Source organism: Hemicordylus capensis, chromosome 2 (assembly GCF_027244095.1).
Source record: "Hemicordylus capensis ecotype Gifberg chromosome 2, rHemCap1.1.pri, whole genome shotgun sequence".
In the NCBI taxonomy this organism is placed as follows: domain Eukaryota; kingdom Metazoa; phylum Chordata; class Lepidosauria; order Squamata; family Cordylidae; genus Hemicordylus; species Hemicordylus capensis.
In genome coordinates this window covers 172282500-172300263 of record NC_069658.1, presented here as the reverse complement: position 1 = coordinate 172300263, position 17764 = coordinate 172282500, and the positions used below count along the sequence as shown (strand labels likewise).

General features: G+C 46.4%; 2 protein-coding genes and 1 long non-coding RNA gene across 8 annotated transcripts in view; 2 read left to right on the top strand and 1 right to left on the bottom strand.

The window, feature by feature from the left end:
• LOC128343197 (protein HIDE1-like) overlaps window positions 1-8139 on the top strand; it is a 34774-nt gene extending 26635 nt beyond the window's left edge. For all 4 annotated transcript variants that reach the window (XM_053291814.1, XM_053291813.1, XM_053291812.1 and 1 more), the window contains exon 8: window positions 6391-8139. In XM_053291814.1, coding sequence (XP_053147789.1) covers window positions 6391-6501 — 111 coding nt within the window. In that variant the 3' untranslated portion in view covers window positions 6502-8139. The remainder of the gene's footprint in view (window positions 1-6390) is intronic.
• Window positions 4638-16128, bottom strand: LOC128343200 (uncharacterized). The gene is made up of 5 exons (XR_008315381.1): window positions 15791-16128; window positions 12614-12919; window positions 12045-12271; window positions 6696-6762; window positions 4638-5228 (listed from the first exon to the last, which is right to left on the bottom strand). It is a non-coding gene; the product is annotated as an uncharacterized LOC128343200 (long non-coding RNA).
• The window catches only part of CARM1 (coactivator associated arginine methyltransferase 1), a 62156-nt gene continuing 60412 nt past the window's right edge, over window positions 16021-17764 (top strand). Inside the window, exon 1 of one of the 3 annotated variants that reach the window (XM_053291803.1) lies at window positions 16021-16521. In XM_053291803.1, the coding sequence (XP_053147778.1) occupies window positions 16374-16521 (148 nt within the window). In that variant the 5' untranslated portion in view covers window positions 16021-16373. The remainder of the gene's footprint in view (window positions 16522-17764) is intronic. The other 2 variants (XM_053291802.1, XM_053291804.1) reach the window with 2 other exon arrangements.

Sequence of the window (17764 nt, the reverse complement as noted above, 5' to 3'; positions counted from 1 at the left end):
CTGTGCAAGCACTCCGAGCAAAGCAGCTGGTGGTTGGGTTGAGTGTGGAATGAGGCGCAGGGCTCCCTGTGTCTGGGAGAGCCTCTAATTGGTTGGTAGGGAGCCTTAAGTGGCAGTGCATACAACAGCAGCTGCCGCACTGTAAGCCAGGCTGGCCCTGTGGTGCTTGTGGCAGGATTGCTGCAGCGCAGCCTTTTGAGAAAATTTTGGGGTGCCCAGGGAATGTGGAGGACCGCACATCCACCCAGATGTCTGGTCCAAAGAACACCTCTGAATCCAAGCATACTATGTCAAGCTGGATCATGTTTATCTACATGCCTGTTGACACACTCAGAACTCCAAAAGTTTAGTGAGGCAAGACTTGCCATTGAAGAAACTGTGCTGATCTTCCTTCAGCAAGGCCTGTCCATCTATGGGTTTAACAATTTTGTCCTTAAGTATGCTTTCTATCACTTTACCCAGCACAGAAGTTAAGCTGACCGGCCTGTAATTTCCTGGATCCCACCCTGGATCTCTTTTGGAAAATCAGAGTTACATTAGCTGCTTTCCAGTCCTCTGGTACAGAGCCTGATTGTAGGGACAAGTTACATATTTTTGCTAGGAGATCAGCAATCTCACATTTAAGTCCCTTCAGAACTCTTGGATGCATGTCTTCTGGGCCTGGTGGCTTGTTAATTTTTAGTTTTTCAAGACAGTTTAGAAAATCCTCTCTCGTCACCTCAGATTGGCCCAGTTTTTCAACCTCCAAGCCTGAGAAACTCTGTTCCAGAGTGGGTATACAGTATGTTCAGTATCCTCTGCCTTGAAGACAGATGCATGTAAATCATTCAGCTTCTCTGCAATCTCCTTTTTGTCCTTAATAATCCCTTTTATGCCCTAATCATCTAAGGGTCCAACCACCTCCCTGGCAGGTTTTCTGATATATTTAAACCAGTTTTTGTTACTCCCCTTGACACTTCTAGCTATATGCTGCTCAAACTCTTTTTGCATCCCTTATTGTCTCCTTGCATTATTTTTTTGCCAGATTCTATGTTCCTTTTTATTTTCATTTGGGCATTTTCTGAAGGAAGATTTCTTCCCTTTTATAGCTTCCCTGACTCTCTTTGTTAGCCACGCTGGTGTCCTCCTGAACTTGGTGGTACCTTTCCTCTTTTTTGGTATACATTCCAACTGAGTTTCTATTATTGTGGTTTTAAATAAGTTCCATGCTTTCTGGAGTTATTTGTCTCTCCTGACTTTCCCTTTCAGCTTCCTTTTTACCAGTTCCCTCATTTTTGAGAAGTTTCCTCTTCTGAAGTCCAACACATCTGTGTTGGATTTCCTAGGCAATGTTCTAATCACACACTACAAGGATCACACTATGGTCACTGTTCCCCAGTGGTTCTACAACTCTGACATCTTGCACCAGGTCATGGGCACCACTCAGGATTAGGTCCAAGGTCACCTTCTCTCTGGTTGGTTCCATGACCATCTATTCTAAGGCACAGTCATTTCATGTGTCTAGAAATTTGGCCTATCAATACCCACATTTGAATTTGCCCAGTCTATGTGAGGGTAATTGAAGTCAATTATTATTACGGTTCTTCTCTCTTTGATGCCTCTCTGATTTGCTTCTCCAATTCCAGGTCACTCTTAGATTTTGATCTGGAGGGTGATAATATGTTACTAGCAACACATTTCCTTTCAGACCTTATGTTGTCACCCATTATGTTTCTGTGAAGGACTCTGGTCCTCTTTGGTTTTCTAGCTTGTTGGATTCTATCCTACTTTTAACATACAGTGCTACTCCACCCCAATCCTCCCCTCTTTGTCCTTTCTGTAGAATTTGTATCCAGAAATAACAGGGTCCCACTGGTTCTTACCATTCCACCAGGTTTCTGTTATGCCCACTATCTCTGTGAGCAACCAAGCACTCCAGTTTGCCCATCTTGGCTCGGAGGCTTCCGGCAATACACCAAGTCTCTTGCCTGGCAATGGCATGTGCTATTTCTCTTACCATTATTTGATGTTTTTGGCCAGCTGTCATGTGCTTCCATCTGCTCTACTCCTGGTTCTACTCTGTCCCCTTCTGGTGTATTATTAATTTATTATTATTTATTTATTTATTTACACAGACAGGTGTTACTGACTGGTTTGTTTTATCCAGACATCGAGTCCTTCTCAAGGATCCAGGATGGCTGAATTTTATTATCAGTATTGTTGCTGTTATTATAGATATTGTTGCAGAATATAGGCTGTTCCCAGTAAAGTTGCTTTTTGTAATTGGCTGATGGTGATTTCTGTGGCCCCTATGGTGTTGAGGTGCTCTTCAAGTTGTTTTGGAATTGCACCTAGGGCACCAATGGAATTGCACCTAGGGCACCAATTACTACTGGAATTATTTTGGTCTTCTTCTGCCACAGCCTTTCAGTTTCAGTTTGTAGATCTTTGCATTTTGTGATTTTTTCTATTTCTTTTTCTTCTATTCTGCGATCCCCTGGTATTGCTATGTCGATTATTTTAACTTGTTTTTCTTTCTTCTTGTCTACAGTCATATCTGGTGTATTGTGTGGGCAGATGTTTGTCTGTTTGTATTCGGAAGTCCCATAATATTTTTGCATCTTCATTTTCTACCACTTTTTCAGTTTTATGGTCCCACCAATTTTTGGCTACCGGTAGCTTGTATTTTTTGCAGATGTCCCAGATGCCCCAGTGATCATCCCTGCTACCTTGTCATGCCTACCTTTGTAGTCAGTCTGTGCGATCTTTTTACAACAGCTGATTAGGTGGTCCACTGTTTCATCTGCTTCTTTACAAAGGCGGCACTTGCTGTTGTTGATTTTTCGACTTTTGCTCTTATTGCATTTGCTCTTAGTGCCTGTTCTTGTGCAGCCAGTATTAAACCCTCTGTTTCTTTCTTCAAGTTGCCATTCTTAAGCCATTGCCAGGTCTTGGTGATGTCTGATTTTCCACTTATATTGTGCCAATATTGACCATGCAGTGGCTTCTTTTTCCATTTTTCTGCTCGGTTCTTGACTTGTTCTTTCTTGTAGGCCTGCTTTGTTTCATTGGTGTTGAATAGTTTTGCGTTATTGGCCATTTTAAGTGCATCTTCTTCACTGTCCTTTATATATTCTTCAAGGCCTCTTTTCTCCTCCTCTACTGTTTGATGGACTTGCAGCATTCCTATTATTATTATTATTCTACACCACCCTTCCAAAAATGGCTCAGGGCGATTTACACAGAGAAATAATAAATAAATAATTAAGATGGATCCCTGTCCCCAAAGGGCTCACAATCTCAAAAGAAACATAAGACAGACACCAGCAATAGTCACTGGAGGTACTGTGCTGGGGGTGGATAGGGCCAGTTAATCTCCCCCTGCTAAATAAAGAGAATCTCCACGTTAAAAGGTGCCTCTTTGCCAGGTTAGCAGGGGTTTATCTGAAATGTTTGTAATCTCACACCTTAGGGATTTAGCTTGCTGAACAAGATACAACCCAGTTCCTGTCGGCAATCTCCCAGGTATCATTTTAAAAGCTGTTGTGCAACCTTTTTGATTTTAAGCACCAGCAGCCTGGTTCCATCTTGGTTCAAGAGCAGACTGTCCCTTTTGTACAGGCTTTGCTTGCCCCAAAATGTATCCCAGTGCCTAATGAATCTAAACCCCTCCTCCCAGCACCACCGTCTCATCCCCACATTGTGATCCCTCAGCTCTGCCTGTCTCACTGGCCTTGCACATGGAACAGGTAGCACTTCAGAGAACACTACCCTGGGGGGTCCTGGACCTGTATGCTACCAAACAGCCTAAATTTAGCTTCCAGGGCCTCCCAACTACATTTCCCAACATTGTTGATGCTGATGTGCACCACAACAGACAACTCCTCTCGAGCACTGCCTATCTAAACGCTGTGTGACATCTGCAACCTTTGTACCAGACTGGCAAGTCACAGTGTGGTCTACATGCAGAGTCACAAATCCATCTCTCTATGCCCCTAACAATCAAATCACCTACAACTAGGAGGCCCACAACCCCTAGAGGAGTAACCTCTGTGTTAGAGGATATGGGTGCATCACCCAAGGAAGGTGAGAGCCAAGAGCTCTTTGCACCAAGTGCACACTCATGACTTCTGCCCCTCAAGCTGATATATATTCATATATTCAACACTCAGTGCAATAAACTGGTAAACACCCCTTCCCCTGCTGGCTTTCCACCTTCATAACTAGTTTTATTAGCTATTTAGAATATATAGAGCTTGTTTACTTAAAAGCTTGATCTTAGATGCAGTTGTCGACTAATTAAAGGTTTTAAGCTCTGCCTTCCAAGAAAATTACAAAAGTGGGATAGTACGGACATTCTTCTCATGCTGGGTTTCTCCTTTGTAATAAAGGGGGACAACGTGAGCACTTCCCCACACACTTCTTTGTTAAACTCCAAGCAAAACTCATTTGATATCTGTTAGCAAATGCCTGTTCACAAAGCTCCGTAGAGGAAAGCTGCCCTGGCTGAGCTTTGTCTTTTTCAAAAGCTGCTTCCAAACTAAGCCTCCTCAGGAATGTGGCCCCTCCCACAAGCTGTGTGATTTACCTGCAGGAGGAAAAACGAAAAAGAAACCGTGCAAAGTGTGGAGACAAAGGGGCCATGAAAAAGATGCCAATAATTGCAAAAACACAAATTGTGCTGCATTTAAAGATCCAGAAATCTATATGGAGGAAATGAACAAGACACATATATCCATTTATCAATACCTAAAGATGCTATGTTAATAGTCTAGAGTAAATAGATAACAACAACAATTAGTAGTCTAGAATAGCTAGATAACAAAAGCAATTATCTTGCAGATAGTATCTGCACATGCATATGACCAAAATATTGCTTCTCAATGAATAAGGCAAAAGTCATAATAAAAAGTAAATGCACATTCAAACCCAAACATATAGATATTGCAAAAACCAACATAAATATGTGAAAAATATTGTTCTAGTCCGTATAGAGAATAAATCTGTATAAAAAATAAATGAATGAAAATCTTGCAGTAGTGAAAAATCCTCAAATGAGTAGCAATGACACTGATCTTGCAGGTGGTGTCTGCACATACATGTATAAAAATATAGCATCTCAATAGATAGGACAAAAACTACTTCTAATTATAGGAGTGAAGTCTTGCCAGGATGAAAAAAGTCCTATAGGCTAGCCCGGGATTCTTAAGCCCATTTCGGATAATCCTTCATCAGAGAACCGAGACATTCTGTAACAATAAAACAAGCACTAACAAATCTCCTGACCAACAACTTACATAGATAACCGTAATGATGTGAATAACATCCTCCCCCTTATGCACAAACCAATACATACCACTTTTCCTCCTTTCTGAGCTTGAACAACAATAATGGCTCAATCAACAAGATCTTTATGGAGGCAACCTTTCCTCCTACACCTTGTTGAGGGGGGGAAAAGCTTACTAACTGCCAAGCCCCAGGGCTTGAAAATATATAGCCCGGCATCAATTAAGGTGCTTCTAATCAGGTGAAGCCACCTACAATTGGGTCTCCAAGAGAAATAATGTGAACATTTAGGCACCAGCTGTACAGTATCACCACATTCATTAAGGATGCAGCTTTATCTTGCTTTTCAAATTGTTGACATATCATGCTGCTGAGGCTGCCAAAGCAGTAAACTCAAAAATGCAGCTTATTTTACTTTTCAGATTGTTGATATGTCATGCTTAGGAATCTTGTTCCTTTAAGCAGTGATAGTGAAGGGTTCATGTGCTCTCTAAAACAAATCTTCTGGAATTCTGAAAATCTTCCAAGGTACTCACCAAATATCTGTGCAGCATAGTTATGTTATAGCACGAGGCCCAGTGCAGGTCAAAAACGGTTTTATTGTGGTTTGGCTTTATCTGGAGTTCATCCTCATACTCAAGGGTGGCCCAAGGTATTGTGGTACCTGAGGCAAGGTGCCAAATGCTTTCTTGCTGTGGTAGGGCCAGGCATCCCTGTGTCAGTTTCAAAGCTTGCAAGGCTCATAACTACCTTCATTTTCTTTTTTGGGATTATTCACATCCCAGAAAAGAAAGAAGAAAAGAGGGCCAGAGAGGAGGGAAGTTTGCCCAGCAGCTTCCTCATCTATCTTCAAGCTTTTTGCAAGCTTTGAAAGGAGTATGAGCAGAGGGCAGCCTTTGGTCTTCTCCCCATGGTCCTTGCAAAGCTTGCAAGGGTCAGATAACCTCCAAAGAGTTGTCTGATGGTGGAGGGCATCTTGCCACCCTGCTGGCACCCCAATAATCCACCACCTGTGGCAACTGTCTCACCTTGCCTCATGAAAGGACCACTCCTGCTTGTGCCTTAAACCCCCTCCCCTTTTCTATCTCTTCCATTTATCTCTGCCTTGAATTTTTATCCCACAAGAAAACAGAGCAGGAAGCTGATGACTGGACCTCCTCCACCAGGAGCAGAAGACTGACCTCCAATAGCTCGCTGGGAAAGCCAGACTTCTGCACTTTCAGAGCTTTGGAATGACCTCCCACTCGACCAGTGAGCCTAGGAGGCTTGTCGGTCAACCTTCTTCTCTTACACAGATGCCCATCATGTTATTCCTACCATAGAATTGACAGAAACCAAGTTCATCTTGGTGCTCATGGCATCACTAGGTAGCGTCTTCAGCTGCCTATCTCCTCCTCCCTCCAGTCACACACATCATGAACTTCGCTAACCTGAGGGAAAGAGATGCTGCTCATTCAATCCACTTCTAGAGTGTTTTCCTCAGTCCCAGCTGGGGAGCTGTAAGAGAGATGAAGATGAATATCACTCAGAGTTCTTCAGCTCTGAAACTATGGCAAAACTGGAAGGAGGAGCTGAATACAAAATGGATGGCTGACTCTTCATCAATAACGACCTTCATTGTCTACACGTGTGTGTTGGAGCAAACATATGCGCACAAAGAAATGATTTTGTATTTTGTTTTCTGAAAACAAAGCAAAATTTGCATCACATATCCTTTTACACTTTCTTTGAGTGCTTCCAACCAAGTATTTTGTTCTTCTTATCAAGTAGTATGATCAGAATCCTTTTCTTGATCAAAACAGCAAAAAGTCCTGTGGCATTTTAAAGACTAACAAATGTGTTTGTTATGGCATAAATTTAAGCCCACTTAATTAGTTGCATGATGTGGTATTCTTGAGCAGGTATACAGAGTGGGGGAAGTGTGTAAATGTTGGAGCCAAAAGCCATGCCATACTGCAATAAAAGGCATGATGTTACTGGACTAGAAATTATATTAAATACAGATAATAACTGGGAAGTTAAATTAGTACAGTATAGGTAGAAAGACAGCATTACCACCAAGTGATTGTAATTATGAGTGGGTCATTCATATCTTATATATATTTAGCTCAGCAGACCCACTACCATCCTTTGCATTTCTTGGCATCCATTAACTCCATTATGCATTAACATCCATTATGCAGCTTGGGGGTACTACTGGACCCAGCTCTGCTTTTGGAAGCTCAGGTGGAGGCGGTGGCCAGGGGTGCCTTTGCACGGCTTTGGCTAGTGCGCCCCTTTCTTGAGAAGGCAGATCTGGCCACAGTTACCCATGCCTTAGTCATGTCACGGCTGGATTACTGTAACGCGTTCTACTTGGGGCTGCCCTTGAAGAATATCCAGAAACTACAGCTAGTGCAAAACACAGCAATTAGGATGTTATCTGGAGCTGCCTGGTGGGAGCACATCACACCCATTCTGAAAGAGTTGCATTGGCTGCCAGTTTGTTTCTGGGTCGAATTCAAGGTACTATTTTTGACCTTTAAAGCCCTTAATGGTTTGGGCCTGGGATACGTGAGGGACCACTTGCTCCCAAGGGTTGCTGCCTGCTTGACAAGGTCATCTGAGGGGGCTCTGCTCCGGGTGCCGACAATGAGGGAGGCTAGGTTGTCATGTACTCGGGACAGGGCCTTCTCTGTTGCTGCCCCCAGACTCTGGAATGTTCTCCCGGTGGCTATTCACTCCTCAATCTCCATCACAGTTTTTAGAAAGCATATCAAATCATGGCTTTTTACCCAGGCTTTTATATGATTGTCTCCACTGCTGCTTCTTGTGTTTTGTACTGTTTTTATGCTTGTGTTTTAAATTAAGTAATTTAATTTATTAATTAATGCCGCTGAGGTGTCCTTGTGTGTCACTCACTGCAACTATATGCAATTTGGTTTAAATCGGTTAGACAGTCCACAAATTAGCCCACTTGTGCCTTGGATATTCACACGGCCACCATCTTGAATTGGAATGGATGACATCATCACACACCATGTCATTTGGGCATACCTATGTGTCCCTACAGCTGTAGCAAATTTGGTTCAAATTGGTTAAGCGGTTCACAAGTTAGCCCACTTGCACCCCAAAAGGTTATGTGTCTGCCATCTTGGATTGGGGTAGATGATATCACCACAAACTATGCTGTTGTGGTGTCCCTACGTGTCCCAACAGCTGTAGCAAATTTGGTTCAAATGGGTTAAGAGTTTCACAAGTTAGCCCACTTGAGCCTCAGATGTTCACGTGGCCACCATCTTGAATTGGAGTGGATGACATCATCACACACCATGCCATTTGGGCACCCCATGTGTCCCTACAGCTGTAGGAAATTTGGTTCAAATCGGTTAAGTGGTTCACAAGTTAGCCCACTTGTGCCTCGAAGGTTTACATGTCCGCCATCTTGGATTAGGATGGATGACATCATCCATCATCACAAACTATGTTGCTGAGGTGCCCCTATGTGTCTCTACAACTGTAGCCGATTTGGTTCATATTGGTCCAGGCATTGCGAAGTTGATAGCGGGGACACACAGACTCACACACAAAATGCCGGGTGATCTCATAAGCCTACTAGAAAGTAGGCTAAAAAGGGAAATAATTAAATTAAATTAAATTAATTCCTTCCAGCCACCTTTAATTAATTTCCTTCCAGCCAGAGAGGGATCATTTTTCGATAGTGGCTACAGCTTCTTGCCCAGCTGCCCATAATAAGGGATGTGACAAATCCACATTTCCAATGGATCTTAATGGCTGAAAGCAGAATATTTTAGTCCCTAGTTAGGAAATGGGACAGGAAAATCTTGCAATAAATGCTAGTGACAGCCAATTCATACAGTATTCAAAGGACACGGCTGATGTTTTCCTGAGGTTGAATTCCACAATGCCCCAATAAGATCTGTAAAGAAGAAGCAAAGTAGGCCCAGAGGATGAAGGGGTTTCCTTTCACATCAGCATCTCTGGATGGGCTAGAAAGGGATCTGCTTTACAGGCAAAGCCTGTTATCTATAGATCTAATATCCACCATTTTGCGTATCCGTGGCTCAGGTAACTGTTGCACTCTTTATTTGCATTGCCGTGTGGTCAGATCTCGTCTGAAGGGTTCCTGGGAAATGCATTAGAGACCTTTGAACCTTTCAGGAGTTTTAACCATACATTTATGTTCTTAAATAGCTCTTAAGCTCATCGTGGCTGGGCAAGGTTGGACAACATGATCTTGCCTCAAGTTTCCAGTCATCCTCATACCGCGGATACGGAGATATCCAGTGGTTTCCCCATTGTCATGGATGGACCACTACCTGGTTAAGGTTGGTCTCACAGCCACAATCCACCCCTGAAGGGGTGGTGGACCTGTTAGGATGGTCCATCCGAAAAGGCTGCTGGACCCAGTGGGATTTCAAAAGGCCTTGGAGGATTTTGATGTTGGTGCAGCCGGTGATACTGTCTATTCTTTGTTGGGAACCTGGAACAGAGAACTCATCAGGGCAGTAGACATGATTGCTCCTAAGCGTCCCTTCCAACCTGCTGCAAAAATGGCCCCTTGGTATACTGAGGAGTTGCGGGGGCTGCAGCAGTTGGGTAGGCAACTAGAGCGCAAGTGGAGGAGAACTCGGTTCGAATCTGACAGGATACAGCATGTCACCCATTTGAAGAGTTATGCGGTCGCGGTGCGTGCGGCAAAAAAGAGCTTTTGGTCTGCGCGCATTGTGGCTGCAGGTTCACGCTCAGTGGAGCTATCCCGGGTTGCGAGGAGTTTGATTTCTGCTCTTTCTACTTCAAATCAGTCCCTGGGGTCGTTCTGCTGTGATGCCTTTAATGAGTTTTTTGCAAACAAGATCTCCTGTATTCGGGCTGACTTGGACTCCACTGTTTTTGCAGGGTCTATGGAGGAGGTGTCCAGCAACCCCTCTTGCAGTATTAGATTGGATCAATTTCAATCTGTGACTCCTGAGGATGTGGACAAGCTGCTTGGGGCGGTGAGGCCTACCACCTGTTCTGTGGACCCTTGCCCAACTTGGCTGCTTCTATCTAGCAGGGAGATTGTTGGAGATGGCCTAGTTAATATCATAAAGGCATCACTGAGGGAGGGTAGGGTGCCCCCTTGTTTGAAGGAGGGATTGATTAGACCACTCCTAAAGAAGCCTTCTCTGGATCCCTTAGTGATGGACATTTACAGGCCAATCTCCAATCTCCCTTGGTTGGGCAAAGTGATTGAGAGGGTGGTGGCCAACCAGCTCCAGGCAGTCTTGGAGGAAACTGATTATCTAGATCCATTTCAAACTGGCTTTAGGGCTGGCTATGGGGTTGAGACAGCCTTGGTCGGCCTGATGGATGATGACCTTTACCGGGGACTCGACAGAGGGAGTGTGACTCTGCTGGTTCTTCTGGATCTCTCGGCGGCGTTCGATACCATCAACCATGGTATCCTTCTGGATCGCCTGGGGGAGTTGGGGATAGGGGGCACTGCTTTGCAGTGGTTCCGCTCCTATCTCTCAGGTAGAATCCAGATGGTGGAGCTTGGTGACAGTTGCTCCTCAAAACGGGAGCTGTTATATGGAGTCCCCCAGGGCTCCATTCTGTTACCAATGCTTTTTAATATCTACATGAAACAGCTGGGTGAGGTCATCAGGAGATTTGGTGCTGGGTGTTATCAGTATGCTGATGACACCCAAATCTACTTCTCCTTTTCATCTTCAGGAAATGGGACTCATTCTCTAAATGCCTGCCTACAGGCAGTAATGGGCTGGATGAGGCAGAACAAATTGAAGCTGAATCCAAGCAAGACGGAGGTGCGCATTGTGGGGGCTCAGAATCTGAGGGATGAGTTAGATCTCCCTGTGCTGAGAATACTCCTGGACTCAGGCCTCACCCTGGTATCTCAGGTGGAGGCCATGACCAGGAATGCTTTCTATCAGCTTCGGCTGATTCGACAGCTGTATCCATTCCTCGGAGAGAATGACCTCAAAACAGTGGTGCATCAGCTGGTAACCTCCCGGCTTGACTATTGCAATGCGCTCTACGTGGGGCTGCCTTTGTACGTAGTCCGGAAACTTCAGTTAGTTCAGAATGCGGCAGCCAGATTGGTCTCTGGGGTAACCCGGAGAGACCATATGATGCCTGTTTTGAAACAGCTACACTGGCTGCCGATATGTTTCCGGGCAAAATACAAAGTGCTGGACCTTTAAAGTCCTGAACGGCTTAGGTCTGAGTTATCTTAGAGAGTGGCTTCTTCTACATGATCCCCACCGCACATTAAGGTCATCTGAGGAGGTCCGTCTCCAGTTGCCACGGGTTCATCTGGTGGTGACGCAGAGGCGGGCCTTCTCTGTAGCTGCCCCTGGGCTGTGGAATGCACTCCCGGCAGAAATTCGTAATTTGAGATCATTGCTGTCCTTCATCAAGAGAGCCCTTAAAACCTACCTATTTGGCCTGGCCTTCCAGGGTTTTAAATGATTAACTGTTTTAAATTGTTTTAAATTGTTGCTCTGATTTTCAGGGCTTTTAGCTGTTTTATTGGTTTTATTGTGTTTTAATAGTTTTAAATTGTTAATTTGTTTTAATTGTTTTTATCATGTTGTGAACCGCCCTGAGCCATTTTGGAAGGGCGGTATATAAATTTAATAAATAAATAAATAAATAAATAATTCTTCTCACTAAAGGCCTTTTCATTCAGCCCCACAAGCCTGCCAGGTCCCCACTCTCCCAAAATATTTACCCCAAGTCCCAACCATTCCCAGGACCCTGAGGCACCTCCTCACCGACTGTGACTCCTGGCGAAGCCTGGGAGCCCCCTGCTGGAGGTGGAGCTGGAGCTGGTTGGATGTGATGGTTTCCACCCCAGAACCTCCAGGGAGGCTGGGCTTGCCCTTCATGGAGTCACTCCTGGGGGAGTTCCTGCGCAGCCATTGTCAGGAGCCTGTCTGTTCGGTGTCGAAGGCGCAGTCTCCGTCAAGGTCACTGGAAGGTCCTCGGAAGCCTCTTCAATCTGCAAGAAAAACACAAACGAATACTTTACTGCCATATCGAGTTCAGACAGGCTCCCCGGCAAACCCAGTTTGTTAACAACAACAACAAATATTTATATACCGCTTTAAAACAAAAATTCCAAAGCGGTTTACATAGAGAAATAATTAGATATATAAGATGGATCCCTGTCCCCTGCAAAGGGCTCACAATCTAAAAAGAAACACAAGATCGACACCAGCAACATCCACTGGAGGAATGCTGTGCTGGGAGTGGACATGGCCAGTTGCTCTCCCCCTGCTCAATAAAGAGAAACACCACATTAAAAAGGTGCCTCACTTTGCCTAATGAGCAGTTTGCTCACCAGAGAGCACGGTTCCAGAGCAAAAGGAGTGTGAGGCATTCCCAGGGGAGGCGTCTCAGCTAGGGCAGCTGTCAGGTTCTTCCACCTGTTGTCTGTGTCTAATCAGTCGTCCCTCGTGAAGATGCAAAGGGGCCTCTGTGGTCTGCTCTCCATTCCTTGTCTCTGCTACCTCCGATGGTCCTGGTTGTCCTGAAGCTTCGACTCGACCTGCCTCAGGTATCTGCTGTGGGCTGACAGCTGGGCTCTGCCCTTCATGTTCCTCTGCAGCTGCTGGCAGACTGCCAGCTTCCCCTTCCTCTTCGCTATCTGAGGACGGAGGCATGACATTGGTCCATCTATTACAATGGAGAAACTACAGGAGACTCCACCCATGGAACACCCTCATGATCCGAGCAAAAGAGCAAATTCAGCATGTGACCAGCAACATGTGTAGGTCCCTAGGATTAATTGGGATAGGCCCATAGTTATCATGGCCACTATGAACTCCTGAGCGGAACCCAACGAGCCAGTCCAAAGTGGTTGTTGAAATCACCCAGCACCAAAAGCCTGGGTGACTCCAACACCAAACCAGAGACCAGCTCATCCGGGGTGGGGGGCTGTTAGGAAGAGGGATGGATGGTACACCAACAGAATCCCCAATCTATCCCGAGCCCTCAACCTAAGGTACATACACTCCATATAAATCAATTCTCTCACAGGGATTCTGGTAGAGGAGATGTTATTCTTATTGACCACAGCCACTCCATCCCCTCCACCCTCTTCCCCTAACCTGCTCAGCAACAGAGGTCCCAGGAGGAGAAGAGAGCTGGTCTTGTGGTAGCAAGCATGACTTGTCCCCTTAGCTAAGCAAGGTCCGCCCTGGTTGCATATGAATGGGAGACTAGAAATGTAAGCACTGTAAGATATTCCCCTCAGGGGATGGAGCCACTCTGGGAAGAGCAGAAGGTTCCAAGTCCCCTCCCTGGCACCTCCATAATAGGACTGAGAGAGATTCCTGCCTGCAACCTTGGAGAAGCCGCTGCCAGTCTGTGAAGACAATACTGAGCTAGATGAACCAATGGTCTGATTCAGTATATGGCAGCTTCCTATGTACCCTGGAAGAAGAAGCTGGGCCTACACAGGACCACTCACCTCGCCCAATTAGGTCTGTTATACAAGCCAGGTCATCTCCTTCATCTACCATCAAATCATGGATGATTTGGACCTTATTTTGAACCTACCTGGCATTACAGAGGAGAATGATTAGGTTCAGTGGGGAGTTGCAATTACTCCCCGAGGCCTGAGAGCTGACATGGAATCTAGAAGGGAAAACAGTAATTAAATTACTGAACTCCCTTCCCCTGTAATGGCATGCTGGACTGCCAATGCCCAATCCTCTATTCCTCATCACTACTGAAATAGCAGCACCAATCTCATCAAACGTGCTCCCTGCTCCATCCTTAATAAGAGAGCCCAGACACATCCCTGTGAACAGCCTGGCACAAACCACTAAAACAAATCAAATAAACACACACTAAAACTAAAGGACCTTGAACATAACTTCCCCTCCGTCCCATACCGAAGGTCCGACACCAAAGGCCAGCCTCCTCTGGTGGCCGGCTTTGCCGGTAGTGGCAGCTACACCTCTGGCTTTCCTCTGCCTTTTTATGCCAAACTCTCCAGCATTCCACCTTTCACGTGGACCCTGAGGCTTGATGAAACTGGCCCCTAAGGCTGCAGCTGCTCAGGGCAATCAGGACAGCGGCTCAGGCTGGCAGAAGGAATCCCCAACAGCAGGTATTCTCTGCTGGTCAAGGCTGAAGGGGGGATGCAAGGTAGGTTGGGCAAATCTCCCGACTCAGGCCAGGGAGATTCAGATGGAAAAGAGTCCCCGGCCTCCTAGTCTTCCTCACTGCCTCTGCCCTTTTAATGCCAAACTATAGCCCTATTCAGACATTTTAAAAAACGGTATGTGTACTTGTGTATGTCATTCCAAGTACACCCAGAAGTCCCACTCCTGGCATGTCTCTTACTCTCTCTCCTTGTCTCATGCGTAGGACATCTCAAATGTGAGCAGCATGGAGAAAGGGAGTAAGAGATGTGCCAAGGTACACTTGGGATATACGCAAGTTCATGTCCTGGTTTTAAAAGTCTGAATACGGCTTATATTATTACATCTTGTAGAGGAGAGTTTTCTGGTTGTGGGTAGGGATGTGCACGGAACCAGTTTGGAGGCACTTTAGAGCCTCCAAACCAGTTTGATTGGCCGGCAGCTCCGCCGGTTCAAAAGTGGGGGGGCATACCTTTAAGGGTGGGGGAGGGTGCACTTACCCCTCCCTCAACTTCCCCCCCGCCAGCACTCCGTTTGTAAAGTCCCAGTCGGGGCAGCAGCATACCTCCCTGCCACCCCATGCCCTTGCAAGAAGTGCTGAGTGTGCGTGTGCATGCCAGGTGCATGCACATGTCATGCACCTCACATGCGCACGCATGTGCATCCGCCACTTCCAGCCAAGAGGGTACAGGGTGGCAGGGAGGTACGCTGCCGTCCCGATGGGGACTTTAGCAACGATGCACCAGCGGGGGGGGGGGAGTGGATGGGTAAGTGCACCTTTCACCGCCCTTAAAGTTGCCCCCCCTCTACCTTTGAACTGGCCTCTGCCGGTTCCGTGCACATTCCTAGTTGTGGGTGGGTGTGGCAGGCCAAGACCTATGTAGGGGGTGTAACACTCCCAATTTCTTAGGGGTATTGTTGTGGAAACATGGTGTATCAATGCATTTTGCTTAAAAACAACACTGCACTGGGCTGAATAATGCATCTGACAAAAGGCAGTCTCCTGGTTATGGGGGCATATGATATGTGTCCTATTTTGGCGTCCAATGTCATGAAAACATTGTTCTTTAGGTTGGGTGCTCACACAGCTCTCCTTGGAGTCTACTTTAGTCTCCATATTTTTTTCCTTTGGTACAAAAAGACAAGATCTAGTTTGGTAAACAGCATTTTTGAATTCAGCATAAGCAGTATAGGGGGAAATTGGTTTACCAACTTTTCATCAGAAATACTTGTAGAACCTTAAATAAAGGCTTTTGGGGAAAACTGTCGAATGACAATGTTCAGTGTATCCCTTCACTAGTATTCAGTGGCCTACTGCCTCTTAACAGTGAGGTTCTATAATGGCAAATAGTCACTGAAAGTCTTACCTTCCATGCATTTGACTCTCTAAGCCCTTTCTTAAAGTCCTCCAATGAGGCAGACCCTTGTTACATTTACTTAAGAAACTTAATTATAAGAACATAATGATTTTAAAGCTCGGCAACGAAATGAAACTCCTATGGCTGCCAGCTTCATTTGCACTTCTTCTACATTAAGTCTCATGTACGTCCAGAGCTCTTGCTCCGCACGTGTCGGATTTTCGGAGGACCAAGGAAGGAACGACCCAGAAGCGGAAGCAAAAACAGAAACATTCGCACTGTGATTGATGCCTTTGCTCTTCCGTCGCCGGAACGCCAGGAAGAGGAGCGTTTGTTCCGCCGCGCCAGCTCTAGAGGGCGCTCGCTCGCTCCTCCGGCCGTGGTCTCTCGGTTTGGTTCCGCGCCAGCTTCCTCCTTCCCGCGTCGCTCGCTCCTCCGCCCGCACGGGGGCGCTGCTCCGTCCTGCGCTCTGCCCGGCCGTGGAGTGCTGGGGGGTGTGTGGCTTCCGGCCCGCAGCCACCTTCCTCCTTGTCGTCCTCAGCAGCCTCTGCCTGCAGGAGCCGCCGCCGCGGAGCGGGCTTGGGATGCCAAGATGGCGGCGGCGGTGTCGGTCTTCCCCGGCGTGCGGCTCTTAACTATCGGCGACGCCAACGGCGAGATCCAGAGGCACCAGGAGCAGCAAGCCCTCCGGCTCGAGGCCCGCACCGGCCCCGACGCCGCCTGCCTCGCCCTTTACAGCCGTGAGTAGAGAAGCCTCGACCGGTTGGCTCGCCTGTCTGCTTCCTTGCCGGCGAGAGAGCATGTGGGAGCCGAATGAATGAATGAATGAATGATGAGAGTCGCCTCCCCCGCGGGGGTTTTCTCTCCTCAGCACAAAGGGCTGCCACTTAGTACCGGTGGGTGCGGAAGGCCTGCTGGAGGCTAGTTTCGTTTTAAGGCAAAGTGCCTCTGCGCATGTAGAGAGTGTACCTTCCGCCCCCGCCTGGACTCTGGGAAGGGACTTCCAGGTCAGGGGGAATTGTGCGGCCTTCAGGCATGGCAGACGTCAGCCTTCTAAGGGGCGGGTGGGGGACACTTCACATCTCAGGAGCCTTGTAGAGATGTCCGTCTTTGTTGGAGTGACGGGTGGGCCAGAGCCCCGCCCGACAGGCAGTGTCAGCCCTCATCCTAAGGAGGGCGGAGGGCGGGCGGTGTGTGTGAGTTAAGTCCTGTAGATCCAGTGCTTGTCTAGCTGCTTTTGTCTTTCTAGCAGTACCCACTTGAAAAAATGCTTTCTGCCAGGCTACTCGGAATTCTTTATGTGCCTGATGACCAGTCCTCTGTTACCCCAAACCTTGCATAATCTTACACAAGACTGGGAGAAAAATCCCAAGGAACGAACCATCTAGTTTTTTGGGGGGCAATCCTGGTCAGACTGTTGTGGTTAAGCCACATTTAACCACAATAGATAATCTGGATCAGATCATTCTCATAACCAGCTCTGTGCACCTCAGCAAACCAGGACTGCTGTAATTGTGAGAAGGCAGCCCAAGTAAAACAAAATTAATCTTCCCCCACCCCCGCCAATGCTACCAAACCAACAACTGACTACAAAATGAGTTTAGAGGCCATAATGATGAAAGCTGAATGTAAATGTTTACCGCAGTTCTGGTGCTGAAGAAAGTCAGTGGGACTGAGGCAGATTGCCTAAGACTGGTAGTGACTTTAAACGAAATCAGTATGTGAAATTAGAATACCACATTTTAAAAGAGTGGTTGTGCTGGCAACTGTAGAGAAGACCCTTGAAGCTTATTTTGGGGCTGACAGTTTTTCAAAGGGACTAGGTGGGTGTTTGGAATATCAGAAGATAGGACTGTAACATGCCACAAAGTTCATCTCTCCCGAGTATGAAATGACATTTTAAGAGTTTAATGCAGTAGTCGTAGGATGATAGTAGAAATAATACTTAGCTGTTGTACGGTGTGTTAGTTTACATTCATTATG